The 24,162-nt window shown below is 42.9% G+C and overlaps 1 protein-coding gene and 2 long non-coding RNA genes across 4 annotated transcripts; all 3 read right to left on the bottom strand.

Moving 5' to 3' along the window:
- Positions 1 to 4,754: 4,754 nt before the first annotated feature.
- On the bottom strand, positions 4,755 to 12,004 carry LOC134213231 (uncharacterized). Of its 2 annotated transcripts, none has more exons than XR_009979420.1 (3): positions 11,652 to 12,004; positions 5,433 to 5,597; positions 4,755 to 5,151 (listed from the first exon to the last, which is right to left on the bottom strand). It is a non-coding gene; the product is annotated as an uncharacterized LOC134213231 (long non-coding RNA). The 2 variants fall into 2 exon arrangements; XR_009979421.1 differs by having other exon boundaries at positions 5,433 to 5,594.
- LOC134213228 (uncharacterized) lies at positions 5,958 to 10,925 on the bottom strand. The gene is made up of 3 exons (XR_009979419.1): positions 10,796 to 10,925; positions 10,383 to 10,733; positions 5,958 to 6,106 (listed from the first exon to the last, which is right to left on the bottom strand). It is a non-coding gene; the product is annotated as an uncharacterized LOC134213228 (long non-coding RNA).
- A 9,216-nt stretch (positions 12,005 to 21,220) lies between the features above and the next one.
- On the bottom strand, positions 21,221 to 23,637 carry LOC134213225 (sodium channel protein Nach). Its single transcript, XM_062691982.1, has 3 exons — positions 22,828 to 23,637; positions 21,981 to 22,484; positions 21,221 to 21,917 (listed from the first exon to the last, which is right to left on the bottom strand). Exons 1-3 carry the CDS (start codon positions 23,565 to 23,567, stop codon positions 21,284 to 21,286), a joined length of 1,878 nt encoding a protein of 625 aa, XP_062547966.1. The 5' UTR covers positions 23,568 to 23,637; the 3' UTR covers positions 21,221 to 21,283.
- Between the last annotated feature and the right edge of the window lie 525 nt (positions 23,638 to 24,162).

The raw sequence follows: 24,162 nt of genomic DNA, 5'->3' as shown, positions 1-24,162 counted from the left end.
TCTAGCATTTTTTTTCAAAGATGATTCCTTTCTATTGAAAACTTTGAAAAAAGTCGTGGGCGGGAAAGGGTAAAAGGAATGCATCACGCTTGAGTTTTTCATGCTAAAACGCATCATTTCACTCATTTGCCAAAAATCTTTTTTTGCGTTGCGTTGCGTTGTAACAGAGTATTTCGTAGATTGCATACTGATAGCTGTCATGTATTTTCTTTAACTTTCTTACCCCAACTGCTTATGGATTACTATTTGGGATTTAATAGCAACCCAATTGGGGTCAAAAATGATAAAGCATAAGCTACCATTGCCAGCCACGCCCATCTTCTCTGTTACTAAGGAAGGAAGGAAATGATGATATGACATCTACTTAACGAGAGGCTAGCGACTCACCGACGCCCTCATAGATGCCAAGGAGTTGGATGGTTGGTAGGGAATATAGTTTAGGAATATCATCATAAGCAAATGATATAATGCGTTTAAACAGACGTTGGGAGTGACCATGCTAAGAAATTTTTGTCACTCCATTGTTAATTGTCCTGGGATGGGGCGAAGCTATTAAACTTGCCCTGGCTACCCAAGTAGCACACATGTCCCACATAGATTACTGCAACGGATATGCGACTAGATTTGGTCACTATCAAGTTGCTGCAACCATTTTAGTCTGACTTGTACTGCTCGGGTAATAAGCCTAGGTTTAAGCGCCATTGTTCGCTCTCTGAAACGAGAATAAAATATATTAATTTTCCCTTCCCGTTATGCGATCCCAATTGAAATTATGTAGTCATATTAATATATGCCCTTAGTAACAATCACGGAAAATTTTATCGGAAAAATAGGAATATTGAGGAAAGCCAATAACAGTCTGTACTTTGGTTAAATCAAAGTTAGTTGTATTCGGAAATTACTCCATCGAAACATCGGATCAACCTATTGCTTCAAACTTATTGTGAGACCCGACACAAATTGAAAATGAAATCTTCCACTACAGCTGTAAGATTGAGAGATCTTGGTAAAACTCGAATAAAAAATGTCAAATTTATTTTAATCCACAAAATAGATTTTGTTCGAGAAAAGTTATTCGCAGATCCAAAAAGATCTATACAGAAAAAAAGATCGGCAAATTTCAAATGGCAAAATGGTAAATGCATCATGAACTTTGAACAACTTTGGTCACTTCAAAAAGCAGGAGAGCGAATCAACTCATCTTCCTATTACGCTTTAAGGAAATCAGGCAGGAAAGCTTTTTTTATAATAGCTCACTATAACAGTTACGTAATCGCTGCGGAACAATAGTTTGAAATTATACAATTTATGCGAAATGAATGAATCAGATATTGAATTAAATATGTTATATGCATTTGTGAAATATGTAATATACACGCAACCGGCGCGCGGTTGCTAGATCATCCAACAATTCCGCATAAAAATCCACCAAAGCCTGCACAAGAACCGGGCACATGCAAAACTGCTAGACTCTTATACAAACAATGTTAGCTCTCAAACAAATATTGTAAGAAAATCTTACAAATTGTTAGACTCTTACACAATACTTGTACAAGAATCCAGCAACCCCGCACACGCCTAGCTCCCCCACAGGCCCAGTAGATTCTCATACAAAAAATTCATCAACCGCCGGTTGGGTGTACATGAGATATTTCAAGTATATTATAACGTACACTATAACTGATGGCGGAAAAATAATTAAATTATAAACGGAGACTTACCTTCACTTATTGCTTTGGCTTGAACAAAGTTCAACTAAGTACTCACAGTATCATCCAGGCTGTTAGCATTGGTGCTCACGTCGATAATTTCTTCCTGTTTGGTATTTCCGATTATTGAGATGTTGAACAGCAGACCTTCATCACCGACGTCATCATTAGGTAGTATCGTGCTTGAAAATTCAATCCGGCTTGAAACCATTTTTCCATTTGTTCTATCACTACACTGGGCTTCTTGGGCGCAGACCCCGCCTCGCCTTTTTTTTTTTTTACAAGGGAGAATGCATTTACACACTAACCCAGTACACGTGCATTGTAGTTGCCAAACTACCACACGGAAGTGTACTGGAGTGTCGGACTCGACCATACCGGTAATACCGACTAAACTCCCTTGGGCTCCACCATCGTTTTCCCCAGGAACTACCTCCCAGTACTACTTCTGGGGGATGGCAGTACTAAACGTACTCGCTCATTATCGCTCACATAGGCACCCGTCCCATGCGAGACTGACTTGGGTGCTCGCACACCATTCACACCATTTGAGTCTTACTTGGAAGCTCTCCCAGGCGCTCCGCTGCCATGCCTCGAGGTGTCAATAGCGGTAACTGCCTGGGCCTACAGATATTACGCTACGACACTCCTGCCTTAGCACGAGCAGATCAATCACACCACTGCCGAAGCAGACCACACGCTACCCTGCCGAAGCAGGGACACTCCCCATGTACCACATGTGCACAACTGTAGGTGTGTGGGTACAACCCACTGCTACCCTGCCGCCGAAGCAGCTTCTCCAACCCACATGGAAGGATGTCTAGAAGCGACCAGGAATCTACCTGAATAAGACGCAAACCACCTTAGCCAAGCTTCAATTTCATCTTCCCTGAACCATCAAGCATGATCGTGCATGTGTGTGTTACCGGTACACTAATACTGCCAAACAATCAAGTGGTTCAACTGTCAAAACCTCTCGCGCTTTTTTGGTCGCCATATTTTTTTCACCGAGTCGACGCCATCTTTTCCGTTTGCAATTGCAGCGGTAGCGGATAGGAAAGCCATTTAACAAAAAGAAATATTTAATCGACGAAGATAGATTGCGATAACCATCAAAGCTTCAGAAGATACTACAAGTGCGCAGAGAAGACTAACCGATAGTAGAGCCGAATAATGGCGGTAAGTAGATTCTACTTGTTTTGTTAGTCCTGCAATTTGGTCCTGTAGTTATATTTGTCTTATTTACTTCCTTCTAGATATAATCGCTCATACAAATGGATCGCAAAGCGTCTCTTATTCATCGACGCCGCCAAGACCTTGATACGTGAAGTGCATTCAACGTTTTTTTACCCAAGTCGAGGACCGTCCGGGAAGAATCGTCGCTTAAATGGCGTGGTAGTGGCCGCGGCAGAATAAGAATGTGTATGGAGGAGCATGCACAAAAACAAAGACCTGCCTTGGCCGACCTTGGTGGAACTAGATTGCCCGTAGGTTTCCAATGCCCCGATGATTCCGTTCCAACCTATGTCCTGCTCAAGCGCAGTCAAGCTTTAAATCGCTCCCAGTAGGAGCACACTGCCTTGTTTTATTTGGTTACCAAGGTGCTGGGCATTTGGGACTGCGTTTTGTCCAAGGTTTTGTCCGAGCGATTTCGATACTGACGAAGTGAGCAGTCGGCAAGAAAGCAGAAGACATCCATAAGTCAATGAGGGCCGAGGTGATTCTTGATGAGGAAGCCATTAAACTGGAGTGCAATGAAAATTGTTGCAAAGTTTGGAACTCGTTAGCTCGGGTTTGCTTCTCTTCTTGTACTATATATAAAAAAATAAAACATTTTTTCATATTTTTTTACGCGCAATAAAATCTACCAGAAGTCACACAATGTAAACAAAATGAATAAGAAGAAGAATGACATTAGGTACCCTTATCTCCACCATGTCTAAGAAAATCTAGTAGAATTGTGGTATCCATATCTAGGAGCTAGCTATGAGCTGTCTAAGAGACCATAACTGTCAAATCCCTTCCGGGTCAAACGGTCTACTCGTCGAAAATTTGATGTAGACACCGCCCGCTCGAAACGTCTTCTAGAAATCTCCCGTGATATCTCTGAGACAAAAATTTGTCTCTAGATATTTTGGTCGATTTCTAGAACCTGTCAGACCTCAAATCCGCCTCAAATGCAATAACCGTTTAAACCGGTGTCTACCTCAAATTTTAGACGAGTAGACCGTTTGAACCGGAAAGGATTTGACATAACGGTTCTCTTAGATAACGCAGAGATATCTCCTGAACATTAGTACCACAGCTCTACTAGATTTTTATTAGATATGATTTAGATATGGGTACCTCGATTCTTCTTCTTTTGTTCCTTTTATGTTTCGGTTTGTTTACAATAAAAATTATAAAATCATTTTAAATATTTTATTAGCATATGTTTTACAGGTTTTACACTCTTTATGGAATTTCAAAAGTATTCCGAATGAAATCTTGCGAATTTCGAATGAAATCCCGGAAGGATTCTCAGTGGAATTTCAGAGGATTCGAATAGAATACGTAGGAATTGCAATTGGAGTTCCAAAGGGTTTCAAACGAAATCCCCAAATCACTTCGAATGAAATCTCAAAATAATATCGAATATCATTCACAAAGGATTACGAATAGAATTCCTAAAGACCCAATGAAATCACTAAAAGATTCGGAATGGAATATGAAATAGATTCCACATTTAACTCTGAAATTATATGAATCTTTTCGTAATTCACTAATAAAACTTTTCGTAATTACCTGTGAAATTCATTCGAGATCCCATTCTGAATCTTTTCGTGATTCCATTGGGTATTCTTTAGTAATTCTATTCGGAAATCTATTCGGAATCCTTGCGGGATTACATACTTAATCCTTTACGAATTGAATTCGAATCCTTGCAGGATTACATTCGTAATCCTTTACGAATTGAATTCGAAATTATTTGGGTATTCCATTCAAAATTTATTGTGAATGGAATCCTCAATCCATTACATTATTACATTCTAAATCTGTCCAGCATTAAAATAAGAATACTTGAGGATTCGGTTTTGAATCCTATAGGTATTTTATCCGGAATCCTCCCGTGATTTCATTCGGATTCCCATGAGAATACCCAAGGGAAACTGTCGCGTCGGTTGCCTCCAGACATAATTGCCGTTTGGCTCTAGTGGGAGCAAGAAGCACTGGTAGTGAGGTTCAATTCAATGCACATATTGGAAAGCAATGGTGGGTAAAGCATTCTGCCCGAATCCAAGAAATCCAGACCGAAAAGCTTCGTAAATTGTAGACCCGTGTTGCGCCGCTCAGAGCATTTATGCCATTCGGCAAGCGTTGAACGGAGCTTTCCCAGCCATCCTTTTATGCTGATGTATTCGTTACCGAAGGCAAAGTTTTGTTGCGGAACGGTTAAATATCTCTGTGGAATGGCAGAAAAATAAAAGTTAAAATCGTTAGAGTAGCGGATATTAGGTATTTTAATGAATGTGTTTAAAATCGGAAGGATTAGGTATTTAATGTTTTTTCTAACCCTACTCATTCAGACTACGAGTTTCATCACATGATATGATACGATTATCTTGATTTAAATGTTTATAAATCAACAACAGTGAAAATTACAAATACGAAACGTTTCATATCGAGTGATAAAGCTCGTTTAGTTTATCGCGGAAACATTTCGAAATATCTTTTGGCACTTACCTGTATTGGATCCAGAAGTGGCCTTTCCAAAAAGCTCATTTTTCGTAGCGATGGCCTAGGTGATGACTAGCATCATTATCTCCGATGGCTTTAGAGGGTGTACGGAAATGGTGATATGCAAAGATCGACGAAGGATGACGTAGTTGAAAGCTACCAAGTAATCTGCTGGTACCGGAACGGAAAATGTAATTCAGCTGCGACTACACAGCAAAAAAAGTTGTTGAATATTACATCGAAATCGATGCAACCCATCGAATCCATCGGTTGTTGAATATTACACTGCACGATGTACTCGAAAGCTTGCTGTGTAATAAACAGAAGCGATGTAATTTTTTCCCGATGTAAAAATTATTCAACGTAATCGAGGCGATGTAGAATTAAGTTATGTAAAATAGTGCATCGTACAAGGCGTACAATTGGGTTTTCTTATCATGGATTTCTTTCTTCAATAATATTTTGGTCCAGTTTTTTAAAGAATTCGTAAATTTAAGATAATATTTATCTCGATAATTATGATTCTATACTTTCTCACTACATCAGCAGATCACAAAAACGCCAGTAGGTCGCATGTTGAAGAATCATCGGGAATCCAGGAACCAATCTCGATCCGCAGACCCAGGGTAGCGCATATGTCTTGCTGGATTTCCCTAGTGTTCGGGGGAGCTTCGAAGCCGCTGAAAATAATTAAACATGTTTAACATGCAGATCTGGTATGCGGGTGTATACGACAATTTCAAGTAACGACGACTGGAATCCTATCAGGATTGCGAGAAAAATCCCATCAGCATTCCGACGGATTACCTTTCAGGATTCCGGCGGACATCATATAGGGATACCGAAGAGAATCCAATTCAAATTCCGACGAAAATCCTTTCCATTTTCCGACGGAGTTTCCAACGAGAATCCTTTCGAGTTTCCAGAATCCTTTCCGGATGCCGACGGGAATCCGTTCAGAATTCAGACCGATATATTTTAGAGATTCCGACGGAAAAACTTTCGAAATTTCGAATGGTATCCCTTCGGGATTCCGACGAGACTCCTTTCAAGAATCTACTCAGGATTTTGAAAGGAATCTTTTCGAGATTCTGACGGGAATCCATTCGGCGTTCTGACGGGAATCCATTAGAAGTTCTTGGGCACCTTGGGAATATGGGTGGATTGCAGAGGGAATCTTTTGGAATTCTGGTAAAAATTCTTTCGGGATTCTTTTTGGGTTTCCGATGAGATTCCTTTCAATATTTCGACGGGTGTCTCTTCGGGATTCCGACATGACTCCTTTCGGGATTTCAGCGGTAACATTTTCAGGAATCCTATCAGGACTCTGATGGAAAAATCCTTTCCGGATACCAAAGGAAATCCTCAGACAAGATTCCTTCCGGATTCAGACGAGAATACTTTCAGGATTCTGATGAGAATCCTTCCGAGATTCCAACGGGAATAATTTGGGGATTGCAGCGGGAATCCTTTCGGGATTCCAGCGCACATACTTTCATGATGCCGACGGAAATCATTTCGGGATTCCGATGGAAATCTTTTCGGGATTTCAACGAAGATTCTCGGGATTTTGAAGGGAGTCCTTCCAAGATTCTTACACGAATACTTTTGGGAATCCGACGGGAATCTTTCGAGATTCCGATGTTAATCTTTAGGATTCCGGCTAGAAAACTTTCGGGATTCCGACGTGAATCCTTCCGAGATTCCAACACGAATACTTTCGGGATTCCAACAAAAATCCTTTCGCGATTTCAATGCGAAATATTCCGGGATTCCAACGGTAATCTTTCCGGGATTCCGATGGGAATCTTTTCGGGATTCCGATGGGAATCTTTTCGGGATACCGACGAGAATCCTTTCGGATTTCGATATTAACCCTTTCGGGATTCCTCTAGGGATTCCGACGGGAATCCTCTCGGGATTTCGACGGGATTCCTTTTGGTATTCCGACGGGAATCCTTTCGGTATTCCGACGGGAATCCTTTCGGGATTCCAACGAGAATAATTTAGGGATTCCAATGCGAAATCTTTCGGGACTCCAACGGGAATCTTTTCGGGGTTCCGACAAGAATAATTTAAGGAATCGTCTAAGACGAGTTAAGTAACTCCATTTAATTCCACCAATTATTTTGATGTCTTTGCAGATACGTATTTCGACCACAACTGTGTGGTCGTTTTCAGTGCCTCGTACTTGACTCGACTTGAGACACTACGTACGAGACACTGAAGACGACCACACAGTTGTCGATACGCATATCTGCAAAGACATCAAAATAATTGGTGGAATTAAATGGAGTTACTTAATTCGTCTTAGACGATTGAATACATTCCACTAAAAGAGCTTAAAATATTTTTTCTGAATTTAAGGAATTCAAATGAAAATTCTTTCGGGATTCCGATGGGAATCCTTTCGGTATTCCGACGGTAATCCTCTCGTGATTCCGTCGCCAATCTTTTAGAGATTATAACAGTAATCCTTCCGAGAATCCTACGCGAATATTTTCGGGATATCAAAGAGATTTTTTTCGAGAGTCCAACGATAATCCTTTTGGGGTTCCAACGTGAATACTTTCAGGATTCTGCGGGATTCCGAAGAGAATCCTTGCGGGATTCTTATGGGAATACTTCCGAAATTCTAACACGAAGACTTTCTGGATTCCGACGTGAATCCTCTAATAATATCAACGCGAATACTTTGAAGATTCCGACGGGCATCTTTTCGGGAATCTGTCAAGAACCCCTCCAGGAATCTGACAGGAATCCTCCCGAGTTTCCAACACGAATACTTTCGGGATTCCGACGGGGATTTTTTTGGAATTCCGGAGAGAATCTTCTCAGGAATCTTACGGGAATCCTTCCGAGATTTCAACACCAATGCTTTTGGGATGCCAACGGGAATCTTTTCTTAATTCCGAAGAGAATCCTTTCGGGATTCCAGCGGGAACAATTTAGGGATTCCAACGAAAATTCTTTCGGGATTCCAATGCGAAATCTTTCGGGACTTCAAAGATTTCAACGGGAATAAGTTAGGGATTCCAACGGAAATCCTTTCGGGATTCCAACGCGAATTCTTTCGGGATTCCGATGAAAATCCTTTTGAGATTCCGACGTGAAGTCTTTTGGGATTCCGACGAGAATTCCAATATTCCATTACGAATATTTTCGGGATTCCGACGGAAATCCTCTCTGGACTCCAACGAGAATCCGAAGAGAATCGTCTCGGGATTCCAACACGAATACTTTTGGGATTCCGACGGGATTCCGACGGAAATACTTTCGAGATTCCGACAGGAATCCTTTCGAAATTAAGGTAGCCTCACACCTCAGGAATTTGGTTCGTGGAATTTTTCCCCATGCATTTTTACATATGCGATGATTTCAGGATTTGGGCACGGAAAATCTAAATCCCGGCCCCTTTTAAAATGAACGGGGACCAAAATACGGCGGAAAATTTTCCCGAGGTGTAAGGTAGCCTTTATGACGGGAATGCTTTCCGGAAACCAGGCTCCGAAAAGAATATTTTTGGGATTCCTTTCAAGATTCCGAAAAGATTACCATCGGAGTCTAAAGGATTACTGTCGGAGTCCTGAAAGGATTCCCGTCATTATCCCTAAAGGATTCCCGTCATTATCCCGAAAGTATTCCCGTCGGAATCCCGAAAGGATTCCCATCATAATCCCGAAAGGACTCCCATTGGAATCCAGAAAGGATTCACGTCGGAATCCCGAAAGGATTCCCGTCGGAATCACGAAATGATTCCCATCATAATCCCGAAATAATTCCCATCATGATCCCGAAAGGACTCTCATTGGAATCCAGAAAGGATTCACGTTGGAATCCCGAAATCATTCCTCCCCTAATCCCGAAATGATTCCAGCCCTAATCCCGAAATGATATCCGTCAGAATCCCGAAAGGATTCCCTTCATAATCTCGAAAGGATTTCCACACGGTAATGGTAATAATCGTGAATAAAATGGAGGTAAGCTGTTGTTTATCATTTTAGCACCGCGAGGGAAAGGATTCCCGTCGGAATCCCGAATGGATTTTCGTCGGAATCCCAATAGGATTCCTGTCGGAATCCCGAAATGATTCCCATCATAATCCCGAAAGGACTCTCATTGGAATCCAGAAAGGATTCACGTCGAAATCCCGAAAGGATTCTCGTCGGAATCCCGAAAGGATTCCCGTCGGAATCCCGAAAGGATTCCCGTCGGAATCCCGAAATGATTTCCATCATAATCCCGATAGGACTCCCATTAGAATCCCGAAAAGATTCCCGTCGGAATCCCGAAATGATTCCCGTCGGAATCCCGAAATGATTTCCATCATAATCCCGAAAGGACTCCCAGGATTCATGTTGGAATCCCGAAATGATTCCCGCCCTAATCCCGAAATGATATCCGTCAGAATCCCGAAAGGATTCCCTTCATAATCTCGAAAGGATTTCAGTCGGATGTCTGCGTTCACATTAACGTATTAATAACGAGTGCTGATCACTTACGATAGGTAATGATCGTGAATAAAATGGAGGTAAGCTGTTGTTTATCATTTTAGCACCGCGAGGGAGAACTTGGCCTTATACCCATTACACTTTTCCCTTTTGGCAAACAATTACCATATTTGTAATATTGCAACGGAATCTTATTGGGAATTCGTTAAAGGCACACAACACAATCAGTGCATTACCAGGAAATACGTATACGATATCTTGAACAGGTGATGCATATCAATCGTAAAGAAGCATATGCTCTAAATGATGCAGTTGGCCGGAAGTGATTCAGCTTAGCTGAGCTGATTAGGCGAAAAGCAATCCTTTAAATGAACTTTTGGTTACTTGGATATTTAGAGGCTAGAGCAATTCTCTGACGACCGATCAGGGAGAGAGATTTTACCATGTTTTTAACAAGGATAAAAGTACTTGGTGCTTAAGAAAACGAATAACATATAAAATATACCTATCTCTTTGTTGCTGAGAGGGTAGATTCTGCCCCATACTGTCGAATAGGGCAGCAACAAATTGTTCCCTCGGACGACCCGACCCGACAGCCGTCGCTGTCACTGAGAAACTGCTGATCTTCTGAATATCGTTTGACGGCGGTGAGGTCATGCTTATGAAGGAACTGTAGCTGAAGTTCCATTACTTGGACTACTGATGTGCTGTTGATTCAAGTTTGGACACTGCCCCAGCAATTTGTTTTTCTTTTCAATTTTCTTGCTGCAATTTCGGCTGTCCGAAGTTCTCTTGGCATGGGTTATACCAGACGTGTGCTCCCTTAATTCGAAGATCTAGACACGGTTTTCCTCATCTGAAACAATACGAAAGATAACAAGGCGTTCGAAGACAATAATAAATTTATCAAATATCTACCATAAGCGAGGTAATATCCATTCGGGACTTGGCGGGCTGTCGGCGGTAGGGGAAAGTTTGGAACGAGTGTGCTGGTGATACACTACATACGGACGGACGCAGCCATCGGATCACCCATCCGTGAATGTACCCTATTTAAATCGCAAGCCGCTAGCCTGGTACAGCCCTGTTGCGCGTTCCGGCAGGCTTCAAATCAAATTGTCGTGGTCACAATATACCGCTCCGCAGATGCAGCCGTTCGCATATTAAGCCCCAGGCCAAGCCGGTATTGAGAGATGCCGCTGCTTAACGATAATTTTTCCATTTTGTTTTTTTGCCTGAAAACAAAGCAGAATTCATAAGAATTTGTTAAAATTGTTGAAAGTTGGTTTAATCAATTACTCACCTTTTAAGTTGGGAAGGAAAAACGATGTTCCTTGATATGCTTTTATAAAAATAAATTTTAACTACGGCACGACACTTTCCACTCGCGGTTAAAAATAAACATGGCGTCCGATCCGCGAGGTTCGATGAAAAAAGCAAATTTGACCAGTGTTGCCGAGATTCAATATTGCATTCAAATCAAATGTGATAAAGCATTTAAACCTGTGTAATTTTACACAACTTGTTTTGGCTGACTGGGTTGCATCTGTTTAAGTGAAATATTAACTAATTGTAGATACAAAAAGTACACTGAAGCAACGGAAAAAAATATCAATTCCAAACTGTGTAATTTCGAAGCAATGTAGTATTACATCCAAATATATTCAAATATGCATTAGAAAATCGTTATTACATTAATTTTTTTGTACGTCCGCCTGATTACGTCGATGCAAATTACAATCTTTTTTGCTGTGTAGGCAAACCAATCTTATACCGTAGTTATCGCAGTATCGAGGGAAATGACATCTGCCTCGCTGATGGTCGGGTCCACGGTGTACTTTGTCTACGTGCCGTAAACGCTTTCGATAGACTTCCGCCAGCTCTCACTGTCACCGCCGCCGCCTATACCGAACACAAGGGAATCGAATGGTCGAAGGATTGTTTTTTCTGTTTTTACTAAAATAAACTGGTCACCACGCAACCGAGGAGCTGAGTATTATAGAGATTTTTCTGGTAATTTCTCCGCAGCTTTATTTTTTCCGATCTGAAGCGAGGTGTGGACAAGATGGCGACTGCAAAATTCGCGAGGCAAATACGGCAAATACGGCTAAACCGGCTATAAACCGATTCAACAGTGCGGGTGTGTAGAGGTAAACAAATACACTCGCAAAAATCGAAGGGAATTATACATATGGTTTGGGTTCAAACTTAATTTGAAACTTGACTAGGGTGGTTGGTGTCCTAACGAGGTAGATTTTCTGTTCGCTGTTAGATATCGTTCCGTGCGGGCGGTTTAAACGGTTGTTGCATTTGAGGCGGATTTGAGGTGTGACAGGTACTAGACATCGAAGAAAAATATCTAGGAGACTCATTTTTTTTGTCTCAGAGATATCATGGTAGAAGTCTAGAAGATCTTTCCGAGCGGGAAAGACCATTCGCTCCATGTGACCCTTATTCGGGTGCTCACTCTAACACTCCACTGCTATGCCTCGAGGTGTCGATAGCGGTATGTAGGGACCAATCAACGATACTACGCTACGACACTCCTACCTCAGCATGTGCAGTCCATACTCAGACTTCTGCTGCGCTTCGAGGTGACAATAGCGGCGACGCGCTATGGCACTCCTGCCTCAGCACAAACAGATCACTCACTCCCTGCCGAAGCAACTCACGCGCTACCCTACCGAAGAAGGGACACTCCCCATGCCAATTGGCACTCCCTGGGCTTGTGCTTTTGAAGCGGCACACAGTCGCTTTGATAGAGTCTGATTACGGGCACTTGTGGTTTTTTGGGAGGGATTTTAGCAGAGCCCACAGCAGAGAACTGCTAGGCAGTTCTCCCTGACTCACAGACAGCTGGGGAGGGGTCGTCAAGCCCTTGGACATGGTCCATGCTGTCCCTGCTGCCCCCAGACCCCGCCTCGTCTATGCGACTGAGTGTGCACTCCATAGGACGTTTCAATTAAAGGTGAATTTTAATCTTGATAAAATTAGCACAATTTGTCATTTCTTTCGGAAGGAAATCGGCCGAACGATAGGCAAAACTGTCGCGAGATCAGAAAAATACGGAGCAGCAAAATTTAAAACTGCCATCCTCTAGAACGGATTGCTTCGATCGTCTCATTTGCCAAAAAATCATTTTGTTCAAAAACGCATTTGAAATCAATTTGGGGCAATTTATTGCTTATACATAAAAGAGTGTAAATAATTTTATGCGACAAACGTTTATTCACTGTTTTTTTTTTTTTTTTTTTTTTCTTTTTTGGTGGTGGCTTTTTTTTTGGTCTTTTACTATACTTAGTATAGTAATAGTCAAGCATTCGTTCTACATATTACTAATATGGGGGTAAGCGTGGTGAATTGTTATAGAATTTAAAAAGAAAACGAATGCTAAGACCAAGTGCCACTGGATGACTCCAAACGGGCCAGTATAATGTGGGGTAGTCAGGGTTTAACTAAATTAGCTAATAGTATAACTTATTTTGCCACGCACCAATTTCAGTATAATTTGTTTCTACGAATCAAATTCCTAGAAGTTAGGTTTTCAGCATTACTTAGCGCAAGAGAGGGTTTAAACTCTGCGTTAAACTGAATTTTATTCGTCGATTCAGGGCGTTATCATGGTGATCAGCACTCATGGAACACATTGTTTAACACGAACGTCAGCCGGGTTCGATCAAAAGTGTAAGATTTAGTGTAATTAGTTTAATTATTTTTATTTTTTAGGCATCAAACGTTAGGAGCATGTTTTCAGCGTCGCACAGCCCAGGAGAGGGTGTAAGCTCACAACAGTATAGTGTAGGCCGTCCTCGATTGGGGTCCTGGGGGTCGCATGTAGTGGCTGTGCTCAGGGCAGTTATGTGTTGAAAGCGGTAACAGGGCAGTTAGGATTGAGTTTTAATATAAACAGATGTAGGATTGAACAAAGTTATAACCTTTAAGGTTCATATTGTGGAGACTATTGACAGCCAAAGCGTTGAGGATAAGCTTTTAGTTAGCAACTGAATTAATTTATCCGATTTGGAATCCTAGATTGAATAGTAGGTATATATGGACAATAATAGAAACTATATACAGTTATCATTTTATTAAGTATTGAGGATATGTTTTTTGGTTAAGTTGAGTATCAGATGGGCATGTGTGATATCCATTAATAAGACAGAATTATTAGAACTGTATTTTTGTCTTTGTAGTATAATTAATTACTTACTAATGTTTTGCGGGCCGGCGAGTGAAAGCGGCCCAATTCTTTTATCTACCTCTTTCCAGACGACCAGTGATGAAGAAAATCTTATTGTTCCGGTATCATCAGTGGTATTCATATTCATAACAACCACCGTCAATACAGGAAGTCTGTGTTCACAACGTGATTACTTCAAGGACAATCCCAACATCTTCTGTGAATTGCAGATAAGTATTACGTTTATATTTTAATTGCACTGAGCTCGTTCTAATCTGATCGATGAATGAATTTACTTGTCACTAATCAATATCATTAGTAAATTTAAATATTCCCGTAGATTAGAAAAGCAAGTGCATATATTTCTATTTTATGGCAACATATCACAACGAAACGGACCCTTCGGAGCCTTAAGTAAGATCTCGGTCCGGTTGCATCTAAGGAGATCTTAGTGCAGTGCACACCGGACGTGTTGCCCAGTAGACGTATCGCTCAGCGGTATTTAAATACAACGCAGATAGGCTATGGTCAGAGGGTGCGTTGATATTACAAGATTACAAGATTACAAGATTACAAACGTTTATTCACTGTTTTTAACGAAGGAGAACAAAAGAAAACCTACGATGATTCAAATGGATGATTTAACTCATCCATGAGATTTTAGGTGCTGAGTTGGGTGCGTTTCGACTCACGCTTGATTTGAATCATCCATTGGTTTTGAGATTTTGAGTTTTTACCAACACTGAATTGACTGGCTCATCAGGCAATTACACGGGTCGGGGCTACTCCTTTACTTTGGCGGTGATTCCGGCTTGGAGTCGTGAAGAACGATGGGTGCAGAATAGATTGACGAGGAGTAGCATTCGCACCAGATGATGATTTTATCTCGAGTTTTCGGGCACAAATGATTCCTCTTTTTCGCAGCAAACTGCTATTAACGGGCGAACACGATATCACAAAATACCTCTAGATACTTCTTGAACATTTATTCAATGTGGAGAGTCGAAAAAACATACGAATGCTCGGAATAACAGCAGTCGAACATAACACGTGTACTTAGCAGCTGAGTTATACCTACACGCAGTGGCGTAGCCAGAAAATTGGTCTGGGGGGGGTTTTCTGAACAATTTTTTCGAAAAAAAAAATTTCTTCTAAAAAATTGTGTCTCTGGGGGGGATTTATGCCCAAAACCACCCCCGTGGCTACGCCACTGCCTACACGGGTAAAAATCCGTTCCCAGAAATGAGAAAATAATTCATGATTCCATGAATCCGTCTTGTTTTCATGCTATGAAAATACACCATGAATATAAATCATGATTTCATGATTTATTTTCGCGTAACGCAACCAATGAGTTACAATTTGGTTGATAAGATCGACAGAATAAAAAAAAAGTTCAACAGGGGATTTGAACTCGAGTACACTGAGCGAGAGTCCGGCGTGCTACCTCTCAGCCGTTCTTACTTTTTGGGAATGGAGTGTTCGAAGTATAACCGGTTATGCATAGTGTCGACTGATGAGGATTGCCTAGTACCATGAATAATGTTCCTGAAATCATGAATTATAATCATGGTTTCATGAACTGACCTAATTCATGATTTCATGATTTTTTATTCATGCCTGTGGACCTGTGGACTTCAACGCTTGGGCCGTGGAATGGGGAAGCCGATCCACGAATCAACGGGGGCAGATCCTGCTGGAATCACTGGCCATGTTGGACGTGGACTTGGCTAATGTCGGTACCAAAAGTACCTACAGCTGGAACGGGGCCGAGTCGATTATCGACGTTACGTTCTGGAGCCCTGGCCAAACGAGTAGTTCGAACTGGAGGGTAGATGGTGGCTACCACCTGGCGGTTCGCTACAGTGTTGACTATACGACCAACATTCAGCGGACGGAAGAAGGGGCGAGGCCTAGCCCTCGTATGTGGAAGACATCATACTTCGAGGTGTTTAAGGAAGCGCTCCGCCGCGAGCACAATACTCTCGGTCTGAGCGGCGAGCAGCTGGTAACAGTACTCTCGCGTGCATGCGATGCCACCATGTCTAGGAAAGTCCACCCTAGGAATGGAAGACCACCGGCTTACCGGTGGACTCTAGCAATTGACTACCTGCGCCGCGCCTGCCTACGGGCAAGGAGGCGGATGCAGCGAGCACGCACAGAAGAGGAGCGTGTTGAACGACGGGTGGCGTTCGTGGCTGCTAGAGCCGCTCTGAAGACTGAGATTAGATCAAGCAAAAAAGCCTGCTTCGAGGGCCTGTGTCAAAGTGCCAACGCGAATCCATGGGGTGACGCATATAGAGTCGTAATGGCCAAGACACGTGGCCCCTACAGAGCGGTCTCCAGAGATGCTGGAGAGGATCATCGCGGGGCTCTTCCCACGTCACGACTCAAGGAGCTGCCAGGGGCCAGGGTGACCGTCGAGGGAAGAGTAACTGTGGCGGATCTTGCGGGGATTGCACAGTCCCTTAGTGTAGGTAAGGCGCCAGGACCGGATGGTATTCCGAACCTGGCCATCAAAGCGGCCATTGCTGAGGCTCTCGAGATGTTCAGATCTGTCATGCAGAGATGCCTGGACGAGGGAGTCTTCCCTGAAGCATGGAAAAGGCAGAGCTTGGTCCTATTGCCAAAGGCGGGAAAACCACCGGGGGATCCGTTGGCATATAGACCAATATGCCTGCTTGATACGGCGGGGAAGGTGCTCGAGAAGATCATCCTCAACAGGTTGTTGATACGCACGAAGGGTGCGGATGGTCTATCGAGTAACCAGTTTGGCTTCCGAAAGGGTAAGTCGACCGTAGACACTATCTTGCCGGTTACCAAATCCGCGGAGATAGCTAGCCAGCGTAAGAGGGTTCGCTATTGTGCAGTAGTGACTCTCGGCGTGAGGAATGCTTTCAATAGTGCCAGTTGGGCAGCTATTGCAGATGCGCTCCTGCGTCTTGGAATTCCCGAGTATCTGTACAAGATTCTCGGAAGCTACTTCCAGAATCGATAGGCTGACCAGATCATTTCGGTGGAAAAACGGGACAAACGCACTTGCAAAATGGGACATGTCAAAAACCACAAAATTTTAGAGCTGTGGAAATTTCAAAATGTATGGGCCCAATTTTCATTTTCCGTGTAACTGTCTACATAACTGTCCATAACTGTCTGCTACCTTAATTAACATTCTAAGCATCAAGTCAGTTGTGGAAAATTACGTACCAGCAAATATTTCACTTTTCAAAGGGGCGTGGACAAAAAAAATGAAGGAACAAAAAATTCTACATTTTTCTATACCTATTAAAGAAAAATTGGTATTTTGAAAATTTATTTTAATTCACTCTTAAACATGCATTAAAGTGCAAGGATTTTATTACTGCCCAATATCAAAAACTTTTCCAATCGTCAACAATTGAAGATAACAAAAAATAGTCAAAGTATCCTTTCTGGTTTACAGTTCGGAAAACGTGTCACGGGAATCAGTCCCTCATGCATTTTTCAAGGGGGAGGGGGGGAAGTTTCGTTTTCCTAGCCCAAATCCGCTAAATTCCGCCCTTTGCCCAAATCCCCTAAATTCCGCCCAAATGCATGGAGAACCAAATCACGTTTTCCGAAATGTAAACCAGCCTTTAATGCAAGTGTGGGCATTAGAAAGATAAAAAAATAAAGAAAAAAAAAATATCAAAAGACAAATGCGAAAAGAGTAATAGGGTGGGATTATTGATTTCCCGTGCCAAAACCCTTTTCCATGAATAAAAGTGAGGACAAATCTGCGGATAAGAATAACAAGAATCTTGACAAGGAAAAAACATTAATAAGAAATAATTTTAATTATTTCCATGAATATGGTTGGTGCATGTGAATAAATATCAAATCTAATCAATTCACAGTCCTTTTTGATTGAAATTGATTTAAATGATGCTAAAAGTAGCATCACATCTTTGGTAATCTTGTCCATTAATTATGTTCTCATGTGCTTCCAAAAAGGGCCACACATATGGAAGCTCCTGATCTGTAAACTAGCCGTGAGAACCGAAATTCGACCAAATTTTCTCCGCTTTAAAACTGAATGATTCTCAATTACTGTGGAAGTGCATAATGAACACTGCTGCGAGGCGGCAATGTCCCAGTGGGGTATGTAATGCCAATGAAGAAGCAGAAGAAAGCAGATTTGAAAAAATATAAGATGTAATATGTAAAGATGTAAAAAAAATCGAAAAAGAACTTCATCTGGAAATTATAATGTCTGCCTCTGAGCTTTATTTTACTCAATTGAAGATGAAGTGTGACCTGATTCTCAGGAACTACTTCCCTATCAAATTTTATTGCCATTTTAAAGCTCTTGGGAAGAATTAATGAAAAAACGGGACAAATTGAGGATTTTTCAGATTACGACGGGACAGCACAATAAAGTCTAAAAAACGTTAAATACGGTACGTATGGTCAGCCTAAGAATCGAGTACTGGTATACGACACGGAGGCGGGTCGGAAGTGCGTTGACATAACCTCAGGGGTTCCGCAAGATTCCATACTGGGTCCGGTGTTATGGAACGTCATGTACGACGGTGTCTTGAGGTTGAAGTTCCCGGCTTCGCTGACGATATTACGCTGGAGGTCTACGGCGAATCGATCGAAGAGGTGGAGTTTACTGCAGCCCACTCGATCGCAATTGTGGAGGAGTGGATGAGTTCCAGGAAGTTAGAACTGTCTCACCACAAGACTGAGGTGGTTGTTGTTAACAACCGAAAGTCGGAGCAGGCAACTGCACGGTCACCTCTGAACGCTCCATCAAACTCTTGGGGGTAATGATCTACGATAAGCTCACCTTTGGTAGCCACGTCAATTACGCCTGCAAGCGTGCCTCCACAGCTATAGTGGCATTGTCCCGGATGATGTCCAATAGCTCTGCGGTTTATGCCAGCAAGCTTCTGGCTAGCGTTGCTCTGTCCATACTGCGGTATGGGGGGCCAATTTGGGGCACGGCCCTGCGTATTAACTGCTACAGAACGAAGTTAGAAAGTACGTATAGGCTCATGTGCCTAAGAGTTGCGAGCGCGTACCGTACCGTGTCGCACAATTCACTTTGCGTCATCACCGGTATGATGCCTATTGACATCGTTATTGGTGAAGACATAGAGTGCTTCGAAATGCGCGGCACGAGAGGCATCCGTAGGACTGCTAGGTTGGCCTCAATGGTCAAATGCCAGCGTGCGTGGGACAGTTCCGCTAAGGGTAGATGGACATATGGATTGATACCGGAGATAGGTACGTGGGTCAAGAGGCGCCATCGGAAAATCGCTTTCCACCTGACCCAGGTCCTTACAGGCCATGGTTGCTTCAGACAGTACCAACACCGGTTCGGACACTCGACCTAGCCGAAGTGTCCGGTGTGTGCAGTGTCGTAGCCGATCAAAACCATCAGCGGAATCCACTCGCGTAGGACGCAGACACCAAATCTACGTGTTTTCGCTCTAAGAAACGGACAATGAATGACGATCATAATGCCTTTCATCATCAACGCGCATTCATCGGATAGATGGTTTCTCTTTCTGGCATACACAATCACATCCTAATCGCATACCCCTTCTTGTCAATTCTCATCTTTTTATCTTCTTTCGTTCAGTTTCAGGGCATCCTGCCAAGATGAATATACATTTGTAAAAACCAAATCTTCTTCCTACCTTCTTATAAAACCTCTGTGTTACACTGTTATTAATAATAAGCAAATGTGTTCTACTAATCCAAAGCAATGATTACATGCTCATCATATCTCCCACACGCAGGTTTAGAGGAAACGGCGGAACACGTGTTGTTCGTGTGCCCGCGTTTTCGCACAATGCGTTTTCGCTATCGTCCAAAACGTCTCTGAAATACACAGAAGGTGGCGCGTGGACTCGAGGAATGGCTAGTTCAGGCGCAAATAAGAGGTGGTCCAAGGGATCGGAGTCGGCTTCATGGGTCATACCGGTGGTCATGCCCTGTGGTCGAACTCGATCTTTTTATCGAACAAGTGGCCGCGCGAAGAACAACATGGTAGCGTCGCTTTCGCGGCGTCGGTCAACCGGGCGGGTTCCGAGCCCGAGGACGGAAAGGGGCCTCGTCAAGGCTGGGGCAGGCGTAGGCACCGCGTCGCCAAGTTCCTCGTCAGTCGTCGTCGTCGGAGCACAGTCGGCACGGTGGCGTTTTGGGGAACTCGGCTCACCGACACGGCTGGCTGATGACGACTGACAAATCTGTTCTTCTTGGAGACATTCCTTCAACTTACCTCGATAAATGGCAACCGAATATATTAATAAACAAATAAGCACAAGCCAATTTGTATCCAATTAGCTTCGGCAAAAATCCCATAAAACTATTTAGAATCTGTCCATGTTCATCTCTTCATCCAATATTCATTTGGGATGCAAATTAGAACATCCCCTTCAATCAAAAGGATGTATAGGAAGGAAGCCAAGAATTATAATTAAGTCGAATGAATAAATTGGCACCCTTATTCGCATACAGTCCACGCTCTACCCCCCTCCCGTCACACAGGTGTTAAATGCACGGCAATTTAGCTTTGTCCGACTTATCTCCCATTCTGAGGCCGACAATGTAGGAATAGAATTGCAGAACTTTTACGTTTTTGTCGGTCCTCTCCACTAGTTCGCATCCATTGACTAGGAGCCTCCTATGTAGTAGGAGGGAATACTTTTGAGTGACGATGAAGGGGGAAAGCGTTGGAGCCCCCCTCCGGCGACATGGCTTTTGACGTGATGATGTTGAATAATTTATGATCGCTTTCATTGTAATGGATTCTTTGCAGCCCATTCATTCGTCGGGAACTGATTAGAGTGTGTCAGTGCAGATGGTGTTCAACTGTTTCCTCAGTGGGGATGGCTGCTAGGTTTATTCTAATTAATTATCATTTCAAATTCCACATTTCAGCAATAAAAATAAAAGCAAATTCGACATGTTGCTTTTGTCGATTTTTTACATTCATTTTTAACAATCATTTGAGGGCCAACTTGTGATTTCTAGCAAGGATCAACAAAAATAAGAAGATGATGACGAAAAGAAGAACAAGAAGATACTACTAAGTCCGTATGATATAAGTCTTTTGTCGGTAAAAATTAAGTACGGTAATACAATACTTATCGTATTCTTGGTGTGATTTTGATCATGATTAAAAAGTTTATTATCAACGTTTTTATCAATTACTTTTTTTCAACATAGAAGTTGTATCAACTCAACATGTTGCTTCACGGTAAATATCCCTTGTAGAACAGTCCGTCCGTGTCGCCTATCACATTCCTATCGAGGGGTTTGATTTTCTCGCTGTACGGCGCCACCAGAATCGGCCTGAATTGGTCCGTCCTTGCCATGTTCTTAATCCGTTCGTATCGGGAAATGTACCGATTGGTCGGTCCCACCAATACCAGTCCTTTGCCGTTCGGCACCTTGACAGCGTTGAATTCCTGCTCGATTAGCCCAATCGTTATTACCTGCTTACTTTTGAACGACCGTTTGGTTAGATTTTCTGTCTGTACAGCCGTCGATGCCGGCAGGGTCGAATCACTAATTTCATGTACTCGATTTCTGAAGTCCGGCCTGAGTCCAAGGTCGTACCGATGTTGGGGTCGCTTCAGTTTCTCCTGCTCAATTGCGATAAGCTCGTCGCGGTTTTTGTACAGCATGCAGCAGGCACGCATCGTGAAGAAGTATACGATCTCGACCCCTGACAGGAGGCTGAAGCCCAGGAATAGACCTGCAATGCCACCGAACGATACCAACAGGTCAACCCAACCGAACAATACTTCGCGTTTGTAGCGAATGATCGGCCATGTGAGGTACTCGATCGTCACCACCGGCTCCTTGCTGACGTCTGTGATCATGCTGCGAAGAAAAAGACATTGTCATATATGAAGAAACCTAAAACCTCATAAAAGAGAAACTCACGATTTGGAGTACTTCTCGATGTCGTAAACCGTATTGTGGCAGCCCAACTCGCAGTTCTGGCAATCGCTAATGCTGGTTATGTTGTCCGTGTACTTGGCCAGGCAGGCCAGCTGTTTGACGGTGCAGAATGGCAGCGAAACCGGTGGCGCATAGAACGGAGGGATGCACTTGCAGTACTGGAGGCACTTCTGCATCCGGCACTCCTTCATGCACCCCGAGAAGGTGTAATCGTCGCGGTAGTACTTCAGTCTGACCTCGTCCGGAAAGATACACTTCCGCTGGCCGGTGGACAACTGCCGAGCATCCTCCGTGGTGTAGGTTTCCTTCATTGATATCAGAAAGTCGATGGCAAAGTTGGTCTCCCACTGGACGTGCGGTCGGAAGTCCCAGCCGGAGATTTCGTTGTACGAGTGCACGAAGATGTGCGACCGGAGCAGGGGCGCAAATGTGAGGCCCCATTTTTTGTCCGTTTCGTACAGTAGATTAACTTCGGTTGTGCGTTCCCTGACGACGAGAAATGTGTAGAAAATATTGCAATATTTGGACGAATAATTGATGAATAAAAAAGATGACATTTTTGGGGGAAATGGACACAGGGCTCTCCTATCATGCTCAAATTTGGTCTGACAGTTTTAAATGCATTAGCCAGTTTTAGTTGAATTTCAGTACACTGATCGTTCTTATTTTGTTTCCACACAAATGCCAATTTTTATGATGACTGCGGAAAAATTCAAACAACATACATTTACTGCATAAAGCGAAAATGTGGGGTTTACGCACCAAAGCATTTCTTCCTTCCAAACCCGTATATACGTATATCCCCACCTTCTACCCACACAAAACTCACTCAACTGCCGGTAGCGAAACATATCGTGCGTTGAACGAGTAACAAAACCCATGCTCCGAGTACACCTGTTTGAAGTACGCACAGCAATCGATCGGTTCGTCCTTGTACCAGCAGCCTTTGAACGTTTCCCCACATCCAATCGCCAGCTTGAAAACCAGGTTCCGCAAATCGCGATTCTGCATAGACTTCTTGTCCGACACGTTCTCACTGAGCGTCACCATTTCGTTCATCACACCGTACGACAGCTGCGTCAGCATCTGCAGAAACGGTTCGTACTGTTCCGAGCCGGGATCGTAGTTGCTCAGCGTTACGTGAGCCACATCGTGCACTATCTCTTGGTTGTACGGCTTCTCAGGGCAGACCATCACCGTAGGGAAGATAACTTCCTGGTTGTGGAAGTCCGTATCCAGTCCGGTTATGGTGGGATTGGTTTGAAACTTTTCCCACAGACTGAAAATGATCACAATGGCCGCGACGGCTCCGGTGGCCACGAAGCTGAACCACATGAACCGTTCGAAGAAGGGTCGTCCCTCTTCGGCGATGTACCGCACTCCATGGAGGGTGGAATTTTCAAAAAACTCCTTTGTCTGATACAATAGACTGCCCTTGAATAATCGAGCGGTGCTGTATTGGTCCTTGTTCTTCGATTTCTTTGCCTTGGTTTTCTTAGGTTGGGCGCGTTTCTTGTTATTTAATTTCTTTCCGTTTTGTACGGCAGCTCCCATATTCAAGGAATTCATTTCGCAGGTTTACATTGTTTAAAACTCATTACTTTATGAGGACACCACTTGAAACTACTCTGAGTGGAACATGTGTTCCTCCAATTGGGGACGTTGGACACTGTTGGTCGTGTTCGCGTGACTGACCGTGATTATGAGACACGGTGAAATCGACACCGCGCGGGATATATAATTTTCGGGTTATGCGCACTGATTTCAAACGTAACAATCTTATCAAATGCTCAAATCTGTTTTGTCTACCACGGGCACATGGGTGGAATGTAAGTCCGTAATAAGGTTATAATACATGTTGGGCAGTTCAGTATTATTCATTCATTCGTTTATTTGGTGGGCTCAAGTGTCGTAGGGCGTTACGGATTAGAACTTGATTCTCGGAATAGATGTGCATAAGACGAGCAGTAAGTGAACGACCACCAACTACATTTATTTGAACTGCTCTTCGACATACATATGTATGCGAGTGAATCAAATGAGATCATCTCTCCAATTGTCGATTGTAATGTTCAGTTTGTATCAAGTGTTAGAATTAGGAAAAAACCTGTTAAGCAAATATTAAAAACATAGCAAACACTCAACTAATACATTTTTTTTGGCT

Source organism: Armigeres subalbatus, chromosome 1 (assembly GCF_024139115.2).
Source record: "Armigeres subalbatus isolate Guangzhou_Male chromosome 1, GZ_Asu_2, whole genome shotgun sequence".
In the NCBI taxonomy this organism is placed as follows: domain Eukaryota; kingdom Metazoa; phylum Arthropoda; class Insecta; order Diptera; family Culicidae; genus Armigeres; species Armigeres subalbatus.
This window is presented reverse-complemented; position numbering and strand designations above follow the sequence as displayed.

Excerpts from the sequence above, each read along its gene's own strand:
- LOC134213225 (XM_062691982.1), bottom strand. The coding sequence starts at position 23,567 with ATGAATTCCTTGAATATGGGAGCTGCCGTACAAAACGGAAAGAAATTA. Across the intron at positions 22,485-22,827 it reads GTTTCGCTACCGGCAGTTGA|GGAACGCACAACCGAAGTTA; the intron begins GTGAGTTTTGTG and ends TCTCGTCGTCAG. Across the intron at positions 21,918-21,980 it reads ATCGAGAAGTACTCCAAATC|CATGATCACAGACGTCAGCA; the intron begins GTGAGTTTCTCT and ends TTTTCTTCGCAG.